This window comes from Diorhabda carinulata, chromosome 12 (genome assembly GCF_026250575.1).
Source record: "Diorhabda carinulata isolate Delta chromosome 12, icDioCari1.1, whole genome shotgun sequence".
NCBI lineage: Eukaryota > Metazoa > Arthropoda > Insecta > Coleoptera > Chrysomelidae > Diorhabda > Diorhabda carinulata.
Genome location: NC_079471.1, coordinates 10648560 through 10674314, shown reverse-complemented (window position 1 = coordinate 10674314; position 25755 = coordinate 10648560). Strand labels below are relative to the sequence as shown.

The 25755-nt window shown below is 31.9% G+C and overlaps 1 protein-coding gene across 3 annotated transcripts in view; it reads left to right on the top strand.

The window, feature by feature from the left end:
• The window catches only part of LOC130900196 (protein groucho), a 396521-nt gene that overhangs the window by 207814 nt on the left and 162952 nt on the right, over positions 1–25755 (top strand). For all 3 annotated transcript variants that reach the window (XM_057810645.1, XM_057810647.1, XM_057810646.1), the window contains exon 2: positions 13963–14060. In XM_057810645.1, the coding sequence (XP_057666628.1) occupies positions 13963–14060 (98 nt within the window). The remainder of the gene's footprint in view (positions 1–13962; positions 14061–25755) is intronic.

Here is a 25755-nt window from a genome sequence, read left to right as displayed (position 1 = left end):
TACTAGGGCGCCCTCTAGGCGCGCAGTCTCGTTATTTAATAGCCAGACCTCGTATATTATTAATGACTACCGTTTTAGTTTTTCGTACATTAATTTTTTGTACACTTTTTTCCCTTTTTATGATAAAGCAATGACTTTCTGATAACATTTCGTGCTTATTAGATTAATTACTTTAGAGACTCACTTCCCATTATCTTAATTAATTTTTTGTTTTATCGTTTATCGTTTTCGGACGTTTAAAGAACTTTCACATAACAAAAGTAAAAGGACGCTTCAATTTTTCTGAATAGTAAGATGGTCCAATCAAGGAAATTTTCGATTATAAAATGAAAAGAAGTAGCTATTTCATCAACCTCTATTCCAATAATTATTAATGTAGCATTTTATTTTTCCTTAATACTTTTTTGAAGCGTTGATTACACATTGTGTAAGTTACTGATGGTTAGTTTCAGTATTTAAAACAAAAAAAAAGCAAATCAAATACGACGTACACTATTAAAATATCAACTCTACATATAGTAGTGTGGGTAGCAAAATTCAATTTGCTATCCCACCTTAACACGGGAAGGACGAAAACTTTTCTTTACTAAGAAATATCTACTTATGAGCCCTTGGACTAAACTCAACTAAATATGCACGTCCATTTATTCAAAAAAAGTTCACCTTTATGTTGTTTTTTGCCTGAACGCAGCTATTCGTAGATGCTATGGAGGATTTCTTGGGAGCGAATCATGCGTTGTGTGTGCGTGAGTTTTATAAAAACGGCAATTCGGCGACTGTAGAGTGTATAAATTTCAGCAATATAAACCATAATTCGGGCGTCCAAGATCTTCTAGACCAGTCGAAAACCGAGACCGTGTTACTCGCTCTGTATTTGACGAGCTTGACTTGTCTATTTGGAAGCGTGCTGTTACACTTTGAATGTGCACATATTTGGGACTGCAGAGTGTTGGTCAGAAGCTTTAAGATGATTAACCGCCTTCCAACGTCTTGTTTTCGGAAGTTCTCTTACGTCTTAAGGGTCACGTCAACAATCAAAATTGTCGCTACTAGAAGGCAACGAATCCTAAATACAAACATCAGGAAACCCCTACATTCTCCTAAAGTGACCGTTTGGGCTGCGTGAAAGAATTATAGAACCTTACTTTAGACGACTTCTTCGTGTCTGAAATTCAAAACTTATAATTATAAGTCTAGAACATGGTTCAAGTAGGACAAAGCAATCCGATTTAACACCTTTTTCCTGTGCGGTTATATTAAATTTAAAGTTTACACTAGCAAACTGATTTTCTTGTCACAATTAAAAGAAAATATCTGTCACGACATGGCCTCCATCACGGAGGAGGAGGCCATGGCCCTGAGTACAATATTTGGAGGTGTTATTTTTAAGAAATTACTCCCTAAGCAATGTAGGTATTTTATTTCTCTCTCAATTTTTAACAACAATATTTTAATAATAGATGTAGTATTTGAATCAATAAACATGAGAATGGATGTAAAAACTCATTTGTTATAATAAACATTTAGGTATTGATCGAATGAAAAGTATAGACAAGTTGCTTATTATGATACCTCGAAAAACTAGAATTAGATATAAAATTAAAAGAAAATAAAATCAAAGAAAATTTAATACTAATAAAATAATGACTTTTTTAATTCGGCATAGCTTCAACACAAACAATTACATCAACTTATATATGTCTCCGTAGGGTTAGTTGCAAATTTCTTGACAACTTGGCAATGTTCCTTTTTAGATACCGTTAACTGTTGTTAACGGGGAGGCCGAAAACTGTTTTATTTTTGTGAAATAACTTCAATTAGTTACCATAAAACTGATAACCATTTCAATCAATTTCCTGTTTCCAAATTATCCAAATATTCACACCAGTCAGATCAATAATGTTATACATGACATATTCTACTCTGGTATTCGTATGGTATCGAAAAAAATTGTTATCGTACGGCATTGTTTTTGACTTCACTCATTGTCACTCATTCACAGTTGTGTGTCATATATTCAAAATGGATACATTTTATTTTTTTACCTTGATAAACGGTAAATATATTTTAGAAAAGTTTAGTCAATTCTATAGATAATAGCCGTAAAAAATTGTCTTCAAATTCATTTCCAGCAGCATTTGAGAGATATATCAATCAGTCCCAAAACACCAGTGCTTAGATAATTATTAGTAGCTCTTCAATATTTATTATCAATCTAAATCTTGACAAAATTTTTGGAGAAATAGTTAGGATACAGTAAAGAAGTGTTGAATACTTTATTAATTTTAATTAATCGGAAATCGAATCAAACTTTCAATTAAAGCAAAACTGTTTCTTAGAGGAATTATCCAAACTGTGTCTCTTTCTCTATCTAACATAAGCCAAGACGATAGTAGACCTGATTCACAGAGTTTTCGAAGATCTGTGGGGTTTAAGAGTCTTATCATGTTCAATTCGTTTCATTAAGTCTTCTAAATTTTCTGAACGGTTAACTTGAACCCGACTTTTATTGAAAAAAAATCAAAGGGGTTAAGATCAGGTGAACCTTCGAAAATTAACACCAAAATCATCTTGTTGGAATTAAATTTTCCCTGTTATTTGGATCCGGAAATGCCGCAAAGACCTTCCCCTTACGATTCCTACCTAAATATTAATTTTTGAGTGCGCCGGGTGTATTTTATCCAACTCCAGTGAGAATTGTCCCAAGCTCAGTGGCGACTATTGTGCGATCTACTGTACCACTTAAACACAACGTTGCCTCGTTTTATTAAACTTTGCAACAATTCTGCTTACATCTTTGTAGAAATTCGAGGTTTTTCAAAATGTGTTTCGTCAAATAAACTACATGGCCGAAGTCTATCCCCTTAACCTACCATCACTAGAATTTCTATCCTTCTTCTTCCGTTTAATGGAGCCGTAATAATAAAATTGGTATGAGACTAAATGTAAGACTTACACTGACTGACTGATTAAAACAATTAGGAAAATTGATAAAAACATATTCTTACTACGTAACTTCGAGTTCTAATTTTGTTAATTATGCATTTTTTTTAAAATTCAAAATCAATTTTATTTTGTTTTTTCTTATGTGAGTTTTTGCATTTTTTTCAAAAATGAGGGTTTTACGTTTTACGAATTTTGTGTATTACTTTATCATAACTCTGTATATCGTATTTCTATATGTATTTCATAATAAAACCCGTAACGGAAATCTTATGTTGACATACTGGTATATGTAACTAATATTTTAACATAAACAAGTAATTTTATTTCTCGGAGATATTCCGCAAACTGTGCCACATTGTATAGTTGCATAATTTGCAAAAAAAATGTCATGTCATTGTTTCGTCAAAGTTTATTGATAAATGTTTTTTCAAGGAAAATATAAATGCCATGCTGTAATCTGTAATTTATAGATACGAACAGTAACATAGAAATTTTTATTAATTCGATAATGCTGGGTTATGATTTTGTTCTACCCCAAATAAATCTATCATACTTTCTACTACTTTAAATGTTTGTTAAAGTGAACTTATATTTAAATATTCAATATTTTCCATTTGATATGTAAATCAATTCTTTTAATTATTTCACTATTTGAACTTTTCTATTGTTTAATTTCTGTTGATAAAACCAAGACCATACATAAAACGCATTCTTAAGTCATGCCATGCTCCTTTGGTACCACAATGAAACTCGAAATTTTTTCGTAATCGGCGTATATAAGCAAAATTGCCAAATGTAAGTTTTGGAAAATTTCTAATTTATTAGTATGCCTACAAACAATTTGGAAAAAATTGTCTCTATTATTCCTTTTTCAGTTTAAGTATTTCTTAATTTGAAGAATTTTTTTGTTATAAATTTAAAAAATGCTTTCTTAATCCAAATATCTTAAATTTTGCCTTTGGTAGTTCCGTTTTTCATTTGTTCACTCCAATCAAAACGAGTGAGTACGCTTCTGTCTAATAATTTTCGGCACATATATAATTTAATGTTGAAGTAACTAGCTTTTGTATATTTCATAAAATAACGCAGTCACGATTTGATTCGAAGATATTTTACCACAATGCCCAAATCATATCAAGTGATACTGATAATATGTGGTTGAAGTGACCAAAATGGTCCAACACAGATATCCGTTCTTCCGAAGGTCGATAGATATTACATTCGTAAAAAATATTTTGTTATTATATGAAGTAGCATTATAGAAAATAGATAGAAAGTTTTGTAATGAAAAATATTGAGTGTGATACTATACTGACACGTTAGTTGATTGCTTATTATTAATATTTATAAGACGAAACTTTTTCACAAGTTTTTATCAATGTCTACAAAATATACCATCGGATTCTAAATTTTCTAAACTTTTTCGTTTATTTTTCATACCATTTTTATATTTCATATGAAAGGAATGTGTTCTAAAATATGACTTGCAAATCCCACATTAATAACAACATAGTGTACGGATACCAATCCCTATCCGTTGACATTACTCTATGTTATGTAAAGATCTTTTTGGACTATTTAAAACTATTTTTATTTATAAACCAGCTCTCAAAGTTACTTGGCACCTTACATGTCAGCTATATTTTCGTACATGCGCCTTTATGGACCAAAATTTAAGAAATCCGTAACGCGACATAACCTGAAAGTGTTTTTACAAACTGTGTGTGTTATGACAATTTATAGTGTCAAATATTTTCGAAAATATGTTATTATTAAAAAAAGTTCTTACGTAAACGTACGTTTCCACAGATGTACTCGGATCCGGAAAATGTCGATAATATACAGACATCTAAATATTTTGTGACGAATAGATAGCCGCACGCCATCTGCCGGGGTCAATCATAATTTAATATAGTGACTTCTATAGGGTACACAAATGCGAGCCATATAACGGCGCCAGTTATAATTTGAGGTAATAAAAACTATAAAATATGTCCCGGTGGATCCACTTATTATTGGGTAGCCAATAATAATGTGTACTCTAACCTAAACAGCCATCATTCCAACAACTTTTTGTAATTTTTCCAAGGCTTTCGATTGTGTTATTCATAATACACATCTCGCATAGTTTAGATCATACCTTAACAACAGAAGTTAGCTTGTAAGGGTTCATACAACAATGTCATCTTGCAAGCCAATAGAATGTGGAGTGCCCAAGGCTTAGTACTAGGATCTCTTTTGTTTCTTCTGTTTATAAATTACATCGTCTATCTAAACATCAGTGGTAAAATATGTCCATTTGCAGATAGTTTCTCTTGGAGCAACCCTGATCTCACAGCACTTCAGAGGATCACATCTAATGACCTAATCACCATTATATCATGGTACGATTCTAAACTTCTCTGTCTCAACGTTTTTAAAACCAAAGTTTTATCATATAAAAATACATTGCAGCCTTTTTTATTAAACAACACCATCATTGACGTCGTTGAATCTGTAAAATTTTTAGGGCTTGTTGTGGACAATGACAATTCTAGGACATATTTACTGGAAAGTGCCTTCTACTGTGTAAACGAGTTTTATTCTAATAATAATATTTAATTCCGGACATGCTGCATACTGGTTTAATTTTTGCTATGGACTGATATACTAATTATTACCTATTACTATTAATTATAATTTTGTTACTCATTGCGGTTTTATTCTGTATATTGAAATTTTATTTTATTTGTACCTTTATTTCGTTATTTTTATGTTTGTTTTTACAAGCTTGTAACAATTTTTTGACATTAAAGCATTTCTCTCTTTCATTAACTACGTTCTAGATATTTCTCACCAAGAACTGAACTGCATGAAATTTTTTTAACCGAAGTTGTTCATTACTAGACACTTTGTAATGTGTCTAAATGTTCTAGATGCTAGAAGCAGTAAAAAAGGCAATAAAGGCATACTAGGAACAGAACATAATTCCCGGTAACCTAAATGGGCGTCTAGGTATTCTAAAAGAATATGCCAAATGATATGATCACAGATGTAATGTCTTCCAAATTATCTTCATCCAAAACTAAATAGTCACGATAAGTCTACAGCAATAGGCAAATGCAGAGATTGTGTTTCAACGAAATTGATTGCTATTCTACACTAATGGTTACAAAATTCAAGATGGACAAGTAGAGACAGGGATATGCGGCCTGAGAACCAGCTCGCTGTCCCAATGGACTAAAAATCTATTTTCCAGGGGATGTCATACGTTAATACAAAGATATTTATTCTTTCATATTGCAGAGCAGCCCTACAAGCTCTGTCTCTTATAAAATTAAATCAAAGCTTGTATGGTAATACACAAAATTTTTTAATTTACTGAGAGCAACCAACAAAGTTACTCTCATATGGGTACCCGGCCACAACGCAATGTAATGAACAAGCTGATCACCTGGCGAAGAAAAAATTGGAAAGAAAGAAAATACTAGGAATATGGAGTAAGACCCCTGGACTGAAACCATCGCAGATATTTATTTTTCATTCTACCAATTGGTCCCACACAAAAGGCCCTTTCATTAAGAAAATATGAGCTAAGAAGTGTTACTGGTATGCTCATTGGATACTATCTCGTGACATATTATTGGAAGAACATCGAAGAAAATACCGGCAGCTCTTGAGGCTTTTGTCCGAACAACTCATCTGTTTAATTTAAGCATCTCAAAGCCCCCAGACAGATCTTTACAAAGTCGGTCTAACGCGATGCATTATTACAAGTGTTGTTCTCATGTAACTAACGTGGGATAGAACGTGTTGGATTGAACATATGAGAAACTTTTCATATATTTTGACTAATAAACAGATAGGTTAAATAATGTGTGATCTCTGTGGAACTTTATGCCTGTTCACCTATTTTATTTAGTTAGTATATTTCAATTCCCCCGTACATTTTAAAACTGTATACCTGTACGGGTAACAGCTACTGCTTTTAGAAATGAATGACTTAATGCAAACATTCTCTTTGCTTTATTTACACAACATAACTTCCAAACACAAATTCGGTGTGTTAGAGTAAATATTTTACAACACTATTAGCATATTTTGAGAGAAATAACATGAGCGCTTACGACTATTTATGAGTTAAAGATTACAGAGTGAGCGTATTTTTAACCGCTTAACCTATAAAATTAGTAATAACTTCTTTTACGACTCTTATTATTAAAATGATAGAACCTATTTTTCATTTAACTACAGTATATTTGATATAGTTTCCCATTAAGCAATTTTGAATAAAAATCGTTAATATAGCGGGATTAATGTATAAAAACAGGAAGTGTATTATTATCTATTGCAGATATTAAAGCTAGGACAGACTATTTAAGCAGAAACACAAGACATATTATAATATATTAACATGTATAGGGTGTTTGGTGTTAATTTACTTTTCTTAGAAATGAAGAATAGCATAATTAAAAAAGCTAATTTATTTTAATCTCATTGTTTATTTAATAAATACCATCATCAATCAATTGATTATTTGGTATAGTTGCTAACACTTTCAAGCGCTTTTAGATCATATTTTTAAGGTTAGCCTATTTTTTTTGCTCTCATTTTTATTTCTCCCTCGTGTGGTAATATTCGGCCACACACGTAATGATTCCCGTATCTTGTTCCTTCAAGTAGTCTTCTGTTAATTTCGTCTTCTTGGCAATTGTGTTACTTTTCTAATTATGCTGATTTCTTTCATGCCATGCGCTTGATTTAATTTTTATATATCTTTTATATTATGTTGTCTTGCCCCAATTCTCGTACAATTTTTCATATTCTTTCCACTGCTGGTGTTATATTTATTTAACATATTGACCCCATTATATTTTTGTCGAATATTTTTTCCTTTCGTTTAATACATTCCATAAAAATTTTCTATTTTTTCAAAAACCTATAATTATTACTCACAAGTATTTGATCACATACTTTTCAAAATTATGATTTATATTAAGTAGCATCTTGTTTGTTTAGTTGCTTCTTCATTGATTTCCAATACGTATTTTTGTAACACATTTTGAAGTATTTTACTTCTTTGTTTGCTCTTTTAAACACTTTTGCTGTTATATTGGGTCATTCACGGGAACCGGATGTTTTTGAAGTGGTTTGTACACGGGCGCTCATGGTGGTAGGGGCACGTGACTGGTATCTAACGTTTCTTTTGTTCATAGCATTTACATTTGCCTTTGAGATGGAGCCGTGGACGTAAGACCAACGCTTGTACGCTTACGACTGTTTTGTGCGAAGTGACGAATCCGTAACTGCTGTTCAGAGAGATTTCTGCCGTCAGTTTAATATCCATCGTAATGCAAGTGTCCCTTCTCGTAGCAAAATATTGGGATGGGTAAACAACCTTCGAACAAGTGGATCAATATTGAAGAAAAAACCACCGGCTTCCCAAAGAACTACGGAGAACATTGAACGAATAAGGGAGGCCTTTGTCAGAAGCCAACGCCGCTCTATTCAGATGCATTCAGCAGCAGTTCAAATGACCACAAGTACGGTAAGATGAATTCTGCATACAGATCTAAATTTCCATCCTTACAAGATAGCCGTCGTGCAGCAATTAAAAGAGCCAGATTCCCAGCAGCGATTACAACTTTGTCGACAAATGCTTACCATTTTTGAAGAAAATGAAAATTTGATATTGTTAATGAGTGACGAAGAGTGTGTACAACAATAAACCGCGTACTTTGGAAGACCTAAAGATCGCAATTCAACGACACGTTACCCAGATTGATGTAGACATGCTGCAAAGAATTGAGGCCAGTTTTCGTGAAAGGCTACAAAAATGTATTGCCCAAAATGGGCATCACTTATCGGATATAATTTTTCGTAAGTGAGTAAATAACAAATGCTATGATTTAACAAGTGTTTCTGTACCAATAAAACTTTTTTAAAGTAAATATTCAATTTTTTAAGATTTTTTTAAAAACATCCGGTTCCCATGAATGACCCTATTTTATGTCTTTTCTATTATGCTATTCGTCATATACTCTTGAGTCTTTGTGCTACTCTGTATGATGATAATACATACCGGTATTTACTTTAAACGTTATTTACTTAATGCTCCACTGTCGACTAACTAGCTATTTACATTTCTATAGAGGATAAGAAGCCCTAAAATTTGTACATGAGGTAAGAGGATTTTCAATAATTTAGAAGAAAAACGCCAACAACGTAGCGTAGAGGAAGTTTTAGGCATTATAGCCTTAATTAATTTATTAATGGCTCCTTTAATTTAAATAATTGATTTCAGAAATTTCAGGAAATGGAGGTAAAAACAATATAATGCATTTAATTTTTTAATGTTTGTAATTCTCTAGTGAAAATTAAACTAAGATTATTAAAAAATATTAGTTGATGTTATGTTGTTTTTTTTCATCTTTTCTCTCATTTTCAGCTGCAATTCTACTGTTTACAACAATACAAATTTGACTACCGCTTCTCTTGTAATAATTTACCTGTTGGTCAATTCCTTCCTTCTAAAGGCCGATTCATAAACTTGACTTTTTGTTTTGACTTTGGTAGCAAATTCGACACCCTCTTTATGCCGTTCACCTAAAATTTTTGTTATCCTTTTTGATGCTGCTTTTTGTTTTCGCAATATTTTTGTGTTTTTCTTTGTAATCCAATATTTATGGATGATATTATGGAAAATAACGAAGATTTTTTTTTATTGGGACAAACACCAACGGATGTCATTGGCTCTTTTCTATTACTACGAAAGTTGCTACGAACGACCGACATAAAAATATAAAATTCGTTTATGTTGAAAGTCACCAACGGCAGACCGATTAGCAAACAGTAATTTGTGATAGTTCTCTTGGGCGTCAAATTTTATTCAATTTAAATTTTTGATTGAAAACTATCCCAAATATAGTTTCGGTTTCGTTTTTAGAAGTTAACTGATTGAAATCTCCTTTTATTTGTTTTTTGAGAACCTCTTCTTTTCTTTTGTTTTATTTAGTCTGTAATAACAGGCATTTATTGCTTTATCCGCTTGTATAATTTTAACAAAATCATTTTCCATGTCAATTATTTTTCCTGAAGAAAAACCTGCTAGTATTGGCAATTCCTGGGACACAAAAGGTCTACGGAAATGACAAAGTGTATACTTCACCACCAATATTTATTTTTCTGCTAGAAAATGTCAAGAGAGTAAACATTTTATTACTATAACTTGATAAAATGATAAAAATAATGTGTTTGCAGTATTTTACGTTTTTGTCGACATCACATTAGTGACCACGCCAGTATTTTGATAGAGATACTAGTATCGGAACGATACGATATCTATTTTACCGCTGATGGGATCTAGCACTGACTCTTCAGGTGCTCCACATTCTAATGGCTTATAAAAATACATCGTTGTATCAACCCTTACAAGCTAACTTCTGTTGGTAAGATATGACTTGAACTATACGAGAAATGCTTCCCAGAAATAATAGCACTGTAATTTGTAATTAAAATATTATGATTTACACAATAGAAAAATCACAGAAAAATGTTACAGTGGTATGATGGTTGTTTAGGCTGCAGGCTAGCATAATTCGTGCATTTGTTACTTAAAAATTTAAATTAGTGGATAATAGTATTTTACATTAATTAGATATGATGAACGACATTCTTTTACCAATCTTCCAATGATCTTAGATAACGTGGGAAGGATTGCAATTGGGAGATACTTCGATGATTGATCTTCATCTCCTCCTTCATGCAAAGGTATAATTATTGCCGTCTCAAGACAATTTGGAAAGGTGCTATTTTGAAACGAAATGTTTATTAAAGCTGTAGAGTGATTTAATGTGCATTCCCGCACACTCGAAAACATAATTGATATAAGCCCATCGGTACCAGATGAGGATTTATTTCTGATGTCATTAATTGTAATGCGAAGCTCTGCTAAAACTACGGACATAAAAAAACTGAGTAAATTCAGATTAGCATCAGGGAGATATGGAAGCGGATCATGAGAAGAAGTTATAGAATTCTTTAATTGACTGGTTACGTTCACAAAGTAATTATTAAGATTATCAGGTATCAAGTAGAGATTCTGCTCGACAAAGAAGCTTTTTTTTAAATCATTCACAATATACCATATTTCATTCGCAACATTGCGAGAAATAATAGTCACCTATTATAATCATATGATAAATTTCTATGATAATTTTATGTAATTTTGGAACAAGACAATTTTCGAGAATTTCCTTAGGTGAGATAAAGATCGCATGTTCTTTGCAGATATACGTAAATTTTTGAGATTTTTTTTTTCGGCTCAATTTGTATGAATCATTTTTAGTATTGGATTTTACCGAAAATTTTGTTAATACTGTTTCATGATCGGAGAGACCTGAATTAAAGACAGTACAATCGGTGGATTCTGAACCATACGATGACGCGACATAATCTATAGTACTAGAACTAATTTTAATTATTCTGGTTATGCATGATTATATGATATTCACATAAAATTAATTTGCTATTTAGAGAGTCCGTAGTTTATGACAGAATGTATGCATGTCAGCATGTAAATACAAACAATATAGACGTATTGTAAAAAACGATGATAGTTTGGTGATCTGAATGATTTCTGGAAAATTAAATTCCTTCTGGTAAAAGATACAATTCATCTGTTATGTGTCTTAGGGACTAACTATTAATCAGATATCCGCTGAGCTTGATACCGTTCAGCTTTTCAGAGGATGATTAACTGACAATTTTCTATGACTTTCATTAATTTTTTGAAGCTGCAGTAGTTTCTTCGTTGAAAAGAAAGACCTGAAAACGGAAAGAGTTGCTTCAACTCCAGCTGAACCAATACCATAAGGATTGTGGAAGCGATAACACAACTTACGCAAGGAAGCCACGTCGCAAGCAAGTGCTTGTAATGTTAAAGTTAGTTTAATGCTAGTATTTGTATGCCCTTCGAATCACACGTACTGGATGGTTGGTCGTGGAGATAGGCGAGGAATAGCCTGAGAGTTTTTGAGATGTTGGCTTTCATCAGCTTTCCTAACACATAGCTGTTCATTTGTTGAACCTTACGATAGCCACACTATAGGAGTCATTAGATCCAAATGTACGAAATCATCTTTCTTCATATTTTTTTCTATATTTATTCCAAACCTTTCTCCACAATGTTTATTTTAATGTGTTCACTGGTAGACAAAGTACTTGGAGCTAGTGATGTTAGGTTTATTTGGTTTAAAATTAAGTTTAAAATGTCTATTTTGATACCAAGTGCCCACGTACTTATGTGAAAATTTAATGTATGAATAAACAAATATTTCACAGTATCCGTTTCGTTGTTTAGTAAGCGCAACTCATATTTAGTATAAACTTAGATGAAAATACCTAAAAAGTATACTTACAATTAACACTACGAATTTCTCTTCACCTTGTTTAAACACGCAAACATTTAACAATATTTATACACTTCTTTAAACGAATTTACATTGTATTTAACAGGCAGTAATCTTGTGTTTGTATTACCCAGATACCAGTTTTAAATTAAACATTCTATTACAAATTAAAACTGCTAAATTTCAAAAATGAAATATATAAGCATCGTAAAACTGTAGTTAAACTTTTCTACAGATACGAGTATTTTAATTTCAGTTCCATTATCAAAAAAGGTCCTACTTTAAACAGGAAATGAAGCCGTTCGATATTAATTCGGAAAACTTATAAATATAAATGGTATGTAATGTAATTTATTGATGTTTATGATTTTTTTGTTCTACTTCAAGTTGAAAGTATTTTTTTGTTTATTTTGCTATAAATAGTTACTAATAACTCCAACGGATGATTGCAATAGTGATAATTATAGCATTATAGAAGATGAATTTAAAATGGACTTCCCTTTACATTGCGGTCATCAATCGGTTTGGTTTGTAATTTTAAATTAAATATTGCTCATATCAACCTTTTTTCACTAAAGTTATAATAGTCACTGTACCAACTTTACCATTAACAAATTTTATTTGTTTTATTTGTATATTGTATACAAACATCATTTTTCTGGTTATAAGAGGAAAATTTTAACAGGAATTTATTTAAAGGCTTTTTCTCTTAATTTTAGTATACCCATTCACATTGTAAACAAAGGAGTATGGTATATTAATGACTTGTATTCACCATTTTCATATTCATTCAAACATTACAAAACAAATTAAAACTTTTTGAGACGAATTGATGGAGTTAGTTAAGTCGTTTAATTGTTGAAACATTTTAGTTTCACATATAGCTAGATATTGTATGGATAACCAAAAATTTATATTTAAGATTATTTTCAAATTAAGTGAAATAAACGCATGTGTTGCTCTAAAAAACAAAGATTTTATTTTTATGACAAATGCACTACATAAGTGATATTAATAAACTGTTTTATATTACATAACTAAATCTCACCTAAAAACAATAAAACAACATTTTTTAATGTGTATTTCTTCAACTCTTTCTTAAATAAGCAACATTTCTTGACCTACATTAATTAACCTCTATTATCTTATTCTAATCAATGAAAATTGACACTTGTGACAGTGACATTTGTGACATCCATGACAGATCTATCATAGACATCATAACCCACAAATAAATAATGTAAACCATATTGAAACTAAAGAAATACTATTTCTTTCCATATATATTTGGAATCTTACAAAATTATTTGAGTCACACAGTGACGCATTGACGTTTTGTCCGCTAAATTCAAATACAATGCTGAAAGATAAATAAGTCTCGCCCGGTTTTCCCTTATTAAAACGAACACGTTTTTACAATCTACCCGTCATTAAGAAGACAAGACATAGCATAGTCATTCTGAAAGAAACCTTTCAGGAAATCTATCAGTAATTTATTCGACGGTGGAATAAGTATATTGCTAGACAGGAATAGTAATTTGTCGAAGATTGAATCAAATTTTATGCTCCCTTTTACTTTGTTCTAATAAAAAATTATCAATAATCAAAATTTCATTTTTTGTTACAGGGTCCACCACCACAAGGTGGTCAAATCAAATTTACAATAGCAGACACTTTAGAAAGGATAAAAGAAGAATTTAATTTTCTGCAAGCCCAATATCACACGTAAGTAAAATATTATAATTTTTACATCTATTAGTGGAGGTATTCGCTACCCTTATGGGCACACCTGCTTACTTGCTCGGCTAACTACTCGGTAGTTCGATGCGGCGAGTAGGTGATTACATTCTAGCTGGTCAAAGCGAGGCATTTATCAGATGTGTTCCGCGATGTTAACCCCGTGAAATGATAAAAGAAGAAAGTTGAATGTTTTCATCATTTGCTTATACTTTTTTCTTAGTTCTAGGTCGATCTCAAATTCTTTTTTTCCTTTTTCACTTCTGCCATACTGAATCCGAGTAAATTCATAGCTGTAAGCAGTTGATTTGAAATTCCACAAACGTTTTTCTATTCTCGAATGAACTTTACTTGACACTTGAACATTTTCAAAACGAAAAAAAAATTTGCAAGGGAGAAAGTATTTGATTGGTTCACTGATTGAAAAATTGTCTAATAGTGGCCAATAGAAGACTCGCCATAATCATACTGGCCGATTTGAAAGGCGAACTCCGAACGATCGAGTGGATGAGTGGTGGAGAGTGTCTACTCGGCCGAGAAAATACAACATGATTCTATCCAATGACTCAAAATTACTCGTCCACCGCTCAGTTGAATAATATCTTGGACGATTACATTGCGGCTTACTAGGCCGAGTGCGCTGTTTCGGGCCTTTGGTATTTGGAACATTGACATATGAAAGTAAGACTATATATGTTCAAAGCTTGTAAATATGATTCTTCCATTTACAATGAAAGAACAGTGTTTAAAGATTGAAGGATTGAACGACGTTATCTATAAGCACATTTTTTTATTAGTTAATATTGAAAAACGCATAGCAAAACCTACCTACATGGGTGTTTAAACAGGGTTACAGACATGAACAGAGCAGCTTTTGTACCCTGTAATTTTTTTTAGTACTTTTAGGCTACATACGATGCGTTTTCCATAATTTTTACTGTCTAGTCTAATATTATGCAGAAGTTGTTTTCTAAAACAGTTTTCCAATAAGTTTACTGTCATGTCTTCATGATAATCAAGGAATAATTTATCCTTCCAAGTTTTTCTATTTTTAGTATAATTCAAAAATCATCTTGATAAATATGCAATTCTTACTATTAGATTGCTGAATATTTTCCTTTTTAGAGAATCAAATACATTTTTTGGGTATATATTTATGAGTCTTTGTAGTTAAATTTATATGTGAAAATATTCTTCCTTATATGTGCAATTCTATTTCTACTTCTATTTTGAGCAGTTAATTTTCCTATGGTCTACAAAACAGAACCGAACTAAATAAAGTATACAGATGCTACGGAATACACGCTACTGTCTGGGACTTAAGTAGTTACCAACTGTAAAAATAAGATTTATGACTGACTATTTAGGCCTGATTGTTTTTAATTGGTTGAAGACCAAAAATTTAACATATTGACGGACGTCAATCAAGCCCGCATAGACCATGACTTCCTTTGAATTTAAATATATAGCAAATGTTTTTCAATCCGATACATTGTATATACGTTCGTGTTGGCGAAGTGAGTTTGTGATTAATGGAGAGGTCAAAAAATAACATTCTAGAACCTATTTATTCGTCATATATATAACGTTAGTGCGACCACCAATCAGAGCGGTATAACGTTACTGAACTAAATGAATTTTTCGACTAATTAAATTTTTTCTTACATTTGTCATGTCAAAAACCTCCAACCAAGCAAAAATTCCTCAAGCTCTACTTCACATTCTCGTTGGTTACAAGAGTTAGTTGAATTCTAGTGTTTTTATTTTATAATACGAGGGTGGTTCGAATATAAACCCTAATTTCTGAATAAACGCGCGAAAAATTTAGTGTCGTAAAAGTAAATAAAAGTAAAAGTAAAATAGAGAACAGCCATGAGCGGGAAGGATATACCAGCGTCTGTTGCCCAATGCATCATTATTCGCTTTTTGATCAAAAATATTGTAAAATCCGCGGAAATTATTAAAAATTACTCTCAAACACTCAAATTTATAGTTATTCTTACGCGTTCCAAAAAGGCCGAGGAGTGGTGGCAAACATGCCACATGCGCGGCGCCCAAGAACAAGTGTTACCGATGAGAACGTCAGCGCTGGGAAGTTTTAGAGTGAGAGCCAGTGCCTGCCAGACATACGTTAAAGTATAAAAGCTGAAAATTTTTCTGCGTGTTCTCACTGGTGTAGGGAACAATGTTTGGGGGTTACAAACCTTGAGTAACGGTGCCTTCGGTAGGTATCAGGTAATCAAGGTGCGCAGTACCTGAGCTCTCTCACGTTAAATTATAAAAGCTGAAATTTACACAGAGTGTTCAAATGACCATTCTAAGTAATTATTCAAAAGGCCAGACCTATCCGAAGGGTCTAACACTCCGCCAGACGCGGTAGAAGGTCAAATGCACTGAGAGAGCATTGCTCAGGTACATGAATGCATTTAAGAGAGTATTCCTGCAGTTTAAATTTTATAATTAATAAAAAATTTATGTGAATATTACTGAAAAATTGTCATACAATAATTTTTAAATAACCAGACATATTCAAAGGGTTAAACACCCCCTTAGACTGGATAAAGCCCAGCTAGAACTATACATGAGAGAGCATCAGAAAACTGTTAAGTAAAGTGAATTTAATACGAAAAAAATTATTTATTCTGTACATATAAATTAAATTAAATTAAATTTAGATTTTTTATTTATTAATATAAGTAAATAAATTAGATTTAGCTCAATATTAATTAGTAGTATAAAGTCGAATGCATCGATAGATCATATCGATAGATATGTTACTTATGTATATGACTTAATGGAAAAAAAATATTTATTAGTATTTTTGAATTTTTCAGTAGTTTTAAAATAACATAAAATATACATAAATAGATATGTTTTATTTAATAATCATGACATAACTTAAAAATTCATAATAATTTAATAGTATTGAACGAAATTTGACTATAATATTTTACATATTATTTTATATATTTTTCTTGAGAATTATTTTGTAAGAATATTCAAAAACTTAGGTCTATTTGAAGGGTCTCATATATTCCTTGACACTGTAAAAGGTGGAGTACAAGCGAAAGAATGTCTTCGTGTACGTGAATGCGTATAAAATAGTATTAGTGGGTTTTAGAGATGACGAAATATACAGGTATGGAGTAAATGCCTATTTCACAGTACACTCTGAACAGCTGGACAATTTCGAGGGTCTAAAATCCCTCCAAACGTAGTACAAGGTCAAAATTCTAAATGTCTTTTTGGGGCACTAGGTTCAACAGATGCCAGTATACTTTTGACTCCGAAAGTTGAAGGTAGTGTTTCGAAAGAAAATTTTAGGAGCAAAATTGCAGTGAAATAAGTTTATAATCATGGAAGAAAATGTAGATTGTGTATTTTGTCATGAGAGTAGTGGAAATGTGATTTTATTTCTTGAACAAACATTGAAAAAGTGTAAAAGTATATTAAAATCACGACAAAAATATAAACTTAAATATAAAGATGTGGTTTTACCAAGTGGAGAGATGGAAGGTGGTTACCATAGAGAGTGCTACAAGACATTTACAGCACTGATGAAAAAATATTATGAAGATCCAGACGTGAATCCAACACCATCAACATCGACGGATGAATCTACCAGCTCTACTACACCAAGATCATCAGAAAAAACTTTACAATCTGTAGAACAAGAGGCATCAACTTCAATGACCCACGAGGTTTTTGAGAATGTAAGTGATCTTGATTCAACCTTAGAAGAGATTCCTACCGAAAGTGATGCAAGTATTGAAATTAGTTGTAAAATTTGCGTGTTTTGCAACCTTAAAAGAAAAAAACATCGATCTAAAGTCCAACCCCTTCATGAATCTGAAACAGAATCATTGAAATCCTCAATAATAGATTTCGTTAAAGAACGAGAGGAACACAAAGATTTATACAAGAGATTAATAAGTTATTTTGCTCCAAAAATATACTATCACACTGTATGTAGAGTCGATTTCAACAATAAAATTAAATTATCAACGAAAGAAACAGTCGAAACTATTTGGCATGAGCGTCGAAATTGTCATCAAAGAGCATTTGAAGAAATCCGTCAATACATACAAGAAAATGTTATTGATAAAGGTCGATGTTTCTTTTTAACTTCCTTACATAGACATTACATTGAGTTGTTAGAAACTGATCCAAACGAAAATTCAGAAAAAATAGATTCTACATTTACACCTCAGCATCTTCAAGATAAAATAATTCAACATTTTCGTAATAATATTAAATTTATAACCACACACAATAAAAAATTAATAGCCCCAAAGTATCTTTCAGTGATCGATGATAAATCATACGAACATTTGCAAGATGAAGATATTTTACAGAGAGCTGCGTTGCTTCTAAGGAAAAAAATATTAGCTACTAAACCTCAAAAATTACCAGCAAAAATTTCAACTCAGGATCTTATAAACGGAGAAATCACATTACCAGAAACATTGTTAGACTTTTATCGTGTCTTGCTTAACGGTTGCAGTAGTCGAAAAAATAGTACAAAACGTTTGCGTATTGCTAAGTCATTCAGCGAAGATGTTGTTTATGGAATTTATAATGGTAAAATTAAAACTTCGAAGCATATTCTTTTAGGTTTAACTTTAAAAAGTTTGACAAGCAGCAGGAAAATAATTGACATTGTCAATCGATATGGACATTGTATTAGTTATCAAGGAGTTGAAGAATTGGAAACAGAGGTGACATATACTTCAGTAGAAAAGTCGACTCTCTTACCAGAAACTATTAAAAAATCTTCAGAGCTATGTACTGGAGTAGCTTATGATAATTTTGATCGGTTTGTCGAAACCAGAGGTGGCAAGGATACACTTCACGACACGGTAGGAATCATTTACCAAAACATTACTTCTGATATTGTCGAATCTTCGGATTCTCCATGTGTAAACGATGATCCCTTACAAAAACGTAGGAAAAGAAGAACTTTTGAAGCGATAACATCAGAAATTGTTTCTTATCCTAAGAAACCGAAAATGACAGATACTTTAGAGTCAACTGGTAATAACACACAAAATTCTTCACCCAGAAATCTTAAATTATATACAAACATAGATATGACTTGGATGATAAGTCATGCTTTACAAATACCTGATGTGCCTATGTGGGTTGGATTTAATAGTCGGATTGATGACAATAATAGTCCAAAACAAATAATCTCTTATTTAACTCCAATTAATTCATCACCAACAAATACATCAGTCGTTTTAGAGACAATGAAAAAAAGTTTGGAAATTGCAGAAGAATTAAAACAATCTTATATCCAAGTGACATACGATCTCGCAATTGCAAAAGTTGCTTTGCAAATTCAATCAACAGAAAAACCTATGTTTGATAAACTATTCATACATTTAGGACCTTTCCATATTATGATGGCATATTTTAAAGCTGTTGGAAAAGTAATAACTGATTGTGGACTAACTAATGTTATGGTTGAAAGTAACTTGATAGCAAATGGATCTTTGAAAGGATTTCTGGAAGGAAAACATTTTAACAGATGCAAAAGATTGCATCCTCTTATGGCACTGGGGTTGGAGGTACTGCACTTTCAATCGTTTTTGCAAATGCAAAATATAAAATTTACTGATGAGATGATAGATGAAATAAAAAGATTACAAAGTTGTAAAAAGTCAGCATTTAGAATCGAAAATGATAAAATTAAAACAATATATGAAGACTATTCACGATTCAAGGAACAAACACTCAATGGAGAACATGGAAAAACTTCTCAATTTTATTTAATCTATATCAATTTAGTAAATTATTATTTAACATTGTCAAGAAGCATCCGCATTGGAGATTTTGAGCTGTTCAAATATGTTCTACCAAAAATCACAAATTTATTTTTCACATGTAATCAGCCAAATTATGCTCGGTGGACTGTCAAATACTTGGATAATCTATTGAAAGTCAACGAAACTCATCCTGGCTTATCTGATGAATTTAGAAAAGGATTCTTTGGAATCAAGAGAACCGACAAAACATTTTCACAACAACCCATTGATTTAGTTTTGGAGCAAACAATCAATGCAGATGCTGCTAGAAGGCTTACAGGAGTTATACATTTTACAAATTCGATCTCTGCTCGTCAACGATGGGCTGGAAGTCATGATGTGAGAGCAACAATAATAAGTCATGTTTACGAACATTTAGGTTTACAAAAACAACAGGATGTTTCAGCAGATTTAGATAATAACAATATTAAAAATAGTATTACACAATTGCAAACGTTTATTACCACTTTTGATAAATTCATCAATCCTTTCAGCCAAACAATACCTACAGATCAATTAATCAACATTTCATCTGGTAAAGCAGCGTCTAATGAAGTAGAAAATTTTCTTTTGAATTTAGAGAAGATAGGCGATCAAGGAAGACATACTTTTATAACTGAATGTCAAACAAATATTAGTAGATTTGAGAAGAGTATTAAAAAAATTCCATTCAACAATTTTAGTTGTGATTATGAGAAGAATAAGAAAGTTCAAATAGGAGGTAAAATACAAGAAATAAAGATCCAGCGAGATTTATTTGGACGTATGCTTGGATTATCAATAGATTTTAATATCGATATATCTAAAATTCTCTCATATCCAATAACACCAGTGCCTATGTCGATGTGTCATCTAGATGGTACTATTTGTAAAACTGAAAAATCTGCATTAATGAAACATTTGGAAAAAGGAATTGAACACCAACCACCTCCTCACATAGATGTAGTGATAATTGATGGTTTCTTCTTATTGCATACTATGACAGAAGTTCCAAAGACGTTCGGGAATATCTCCAAAAAAATGTTACAAAAGTTTTGTAATTTTAATGCATCGCGAATTGATATAATATTCGATCAATATTTCACGCCATCAATTAAAGACTACGAAAGAAGTCTCCGTCAAGAATTTTCAAAACTGGATTTTACCATTAGTGGACCTGATCAAGTTCGACCCTCTGATTTCACAAAAGAATTGAAAAACTCGAAATTTAAGGAAGCTCTTATTGATTTCTTCATATCACATTGGGCAAGTGATGAAGTTGCTCCATTAATTGGCAATAAAGTAGTTAATGTTAATTTCAAACAGTGTCATTCGTTCGTTACCAATAATGATGATAAAGTGATATGCAACATACTTGAAGATCTTACATGTCAAGATCATGAAGAAGCAGACACAAAAATTGTATATCATCTGTGCAACATCGAGTATGAGGCGAATATCGTTATTAGAGCTAGCGATACTGACATTGCTGCTATAATACTTGGTCATATGGATCATATCAAAAATGAAAAATCACAGGTATGGATGCTTTCAGGAACTGGAAATAAAATGAGATACATAGATCTCACAACAATTCATAAAAATCAAGGAAATGTAATATGCAAAAGTTTGCCTGCACTTCACGCTATGACAGGATGTGATTATAATCCTGCTTTTTTCAAAAAAGGCAAAATCAAGCCTTTTAAATTGTTGAAGAAAAAAGAAGAATATCAACAACTCTTTGCTAATTTTGCCAATGTTGATTTCTATAATGAAGAGGAGAAAACTATCGCTTTCAACACGGTCCAGCAGTTCATCTGTGATTTATATAATGTAGCAGGCATAAATGATGTAGATGCAGCGCGACTCCAATTGTTTATTGATACCTACACAGCTGCAGATGTAAATGAATCATTTCAAATAAAATTAAGAAATTTCGACGCGAGTAATCTACCACCTTGTAAGAGTGAACTCATTCAGCACGTTTTAAGAACAAAATATATTGCAAGCATTTGGACCAATGCTCACTTAAAGAACCCTCATATTTACAACCCAGAAGATTATGGATGGATAATCAATGATGACAACCAATATGTCTTTAAATGGTTCGAAGGCGATCAATTACCGAACTTCGTCAGTGATGCACTTAAAACTCCATCAGGTACTTTTTTAATCAAAAGTTAATTTTAATTCAATAGCAGCTATGGATCAAATAAATGTGTTTCTTTTTTACAGAAATATCAGAAGGAGACAGTATTGAAACCAATGAAAGCAATCAATTACATGACTGGGAAAATGATGAGGATTATGGAAATTATGAAGATGACGATGACAACGATGAAAATAAAGATGATTAAATATATTATAATATTAAGCATGAATAATGTATATATATATATATATATATATGTATTTACTAATTAATATTGAGCTAAATCTAATTTATTTACTTATATTAATAAATAAAAAATCTAAATTTAATTTAATTTAATTTATATGTACAGAATAAATAATTTTTTTCGTATTAAATTCACTTTACTTAACAGTTTTCTGATGCTCTCTCATGTATAGTTCTAGCTGGGCTTTATCCAGTCTAAGGGGGTGTTTAACCCTTTGAATATGTCTGGTTATTTAAAAATTATTGTATGACAATTTTTCAGTAATATTCACATAAATTTTTTATTAATTATAAAATTTAAACTGCAGGAATACTCTCTTAAATGCATTCATGTACCTGAGCAATGCTCTCTCAGTGCATTTGACCTTCTACCGCGTCTGGCGGAGTGTTAGACCCTTCGGATAGGTCTGGCCTTTTGAATAATTACTTAGAATGGTCATTTGAACACTCTGTGTAAATTTCAGCTTTTATAATTTAACGTGAGAGAGCTCAGGTACTGCGCACCTTGATTACCTGATACCTACCGAAGGCACCGTTACTCAAGGTTTGTAACCCCCAAACATTGTTCCCTACACCAGTGAGAACACGCAGAAAAATTTTCAGCTTTTATACTTTAACGTATGTCTGGCAGGCACTGGCTCTTAGTCTATTTGGACGTGTCTCCGCGAATTGGGTTGGGAAACACTGGAACAGTCTTCTTATAAGCCCTATTTATCGCCATGCGACTTTTATTTATTTGGTTCATTGAAAGAGGTACTTGGCGATTAGACAGCAATGCGGATGTAGAATCCTGCATGCGCGAATGGTTACATGGCAAACTGAGTGATTTTTAGAAAAAAGGAATTCGAAAGCTTCCGGAGTGATGAAAAAGTGTGTAGAATATCTACATAAACTATAAAAAATTTCAACTCTGTAACTTAATAATAACATTTTTTATAACAAACTTCCGGTTTATATTTGAACCTCACTTGTTCCAATTAAATTTGTATTAATCTTTAGATTCTCTATTATTTTCCAGTATTATAGGAATTGGACGGTTTGTTTCTCCAGAATATAATCAATACCGATATATACTAAAGAGAAGATTCCTAGTAGTGTCTATACCCCTAATAGGCGAGAGCTTTCAATAAATTTATTTGTTGCCGCGACGGCTGCAAATTATATTATCTATAAAAATCTATGTATAAAAACTGATATCCCGTTATTTTCATGTTGTTTCCTTACAGGGTTTGTTTTTATCATTTTGTGAGTTTTGAAAAATTATTTTATACCATTTACTTAATACTGAAACGAATATGGGCAATTAATTATATAATTCCATTTTACTCTGTTTACTTGTTGATAACAAAAAAAATTAGCGTTTGTGTAGTCGACAAAATTGAACGTTTCACTCGAAGAAAATTTCATATACAAACAATATAATTCTCTTTCATTGCAACTCTATATTATCCACCTTGCTGTATGAAATTCTCATTTTTATTTTTGAATATATACTTTTATATTTCTGTATGGATAATTTGTTAGAAATTCGCATCTAATAACATGATATTAGAAGAATAATCACCAAAAGAATAAATTTTTCAAAGTTCAATATTAATACAGTATCTCGAATCTCAATGGAAACGCAAAAAACTTAACCAGAAGTTCGAGATATGAAATATGTATGTTTCAACGTAGTTCGTAGTTTGTTAATTACTGCACTGGCTGCTTTATTTTATTTGAATGGTTCAACAACTGTAGAATCCAGATGATACCATCATTTTGGTTGACATTATCGTCATTTTCATTTTGATTAACTGTTAATGTTCCATTAGTAACTATTCCTTCATTACATATAATACCATCATCCTCAAATTGAACTTCTAAATTTTACACTTTATTTTAATCGGCTTCTAAGGTCAGGTCCGGCTCAAAAGTTTCTTCTGAAGTTTCTTGTACCATTGGAAATCGTCAGCTTTGGAAGCAGTAAAAGAAAATGTTATTAGGCGAAGCAGACTTGTCCATATCACTTATCATTCAATGGCAGAATTAGGTTGTGAACTGTACAATTTTCAACGGAAAGTAATATTTTTCGTTTCTTTATTTTATTGTCAACTTTCTTACTGGTATCATAGTCTAGTGGTAGAGATTCACACCTCGAAAAACAACGAAGTTATTCAGCCCTATACAAGTTTTTCAATACTTGTCATATTGTTAATCACTCTTTACTGTGCATACCACGATGACTCTTTTAATTATTAAAAATGAGCGATTTATCTAGTAAGCAGTCTCGACAGCATTAAAGACTATTTTGCTACAAAACCCGATAAAAAACTCTGCAACCTTCTTAAACACAAGATTATGGAGCTTCTAATATTTACCAATGATAGCTGTTCCAGTGATTTTGAAACTTCCATGACTATATCGTCTAAGTTAGGTCCTGATCACCCATGTTCTTGTCACGACACTGTTCTTCTTTTATATCAGAAAGCGCGACTACTCTTTGTCTGCAAGACAAATTTCTGCTTAGTCATATCTTGACAGTATTTCAGCTTTTTTCCTCAGTTATTGAGCTGGCATGTATTTTACCTTCATGCCACTTTTGACCGTAGAATTTTCACTTGGAGTTAAAGTTGTTAGATTTGGTTTCTAAAAAATAATTTATTAAAATTGTGCAAGGTTTTTTTGGAAATACGAAAAATGTTTAAAACCAAGATGTAATGGTTAGTTATGAATAAAGGTAAAGATTGAGTAAAGACATAAGGTCTCTGGAAATTCGATACGAGTCATTTCAAATAAAAAAATCACGCCATATGAAAGAATCGTTTCATTGTATGATCTTTTACTTTGTTTGATACAGAGGGTGTTCCGAGACTTAATGCAAAAAATTCTGGAGTGAGTAGATGACGTCAAAATAATGCTCTGACAAATTTTTCTCAAACGACCCCTCGTTTCTGAGTTATAGGTCTTTAAAGTTGCGAAATCAGAACTTATATATTTTCTAAATTTTACATTCGAACATTATGGATTTTCAATAGATGATTACGTATGTCCATGGTTGACGGAATAAATAATTCTACACTACTATATGAAGGCCAGGGACGGCTCATGAAAATGATTAATAATTCGTAACTTTTACAGGGACAACCTCTCCAACCTAAAGATAGCAAAGATGGATTTTTTAACAACCCTGTGTTTAACTCGATAAAATTTATGGTTTAGGAGATATGTACTTTTTTAGATCGATGTACATGCCAAGGAAACAGTTCGCCATAAGGAGACATTCTGAAGAAAATTATCATAAATTGTAATTATTCATTGGAAATACTTCCAGCATGTATTAAAACACCATCAAACATTTCTAATGCATACTGTCGAACATCATGTTACTTCCGTGAGTAACTTTAAAGGCGTATAACTCAGGAACAAGGGGTCGTATGGGGTCATTTTCACGTCATCCCTACATGTATATCATATCATTACAATATTGTAACAGTGCAACATCAATAAGAAATATAGA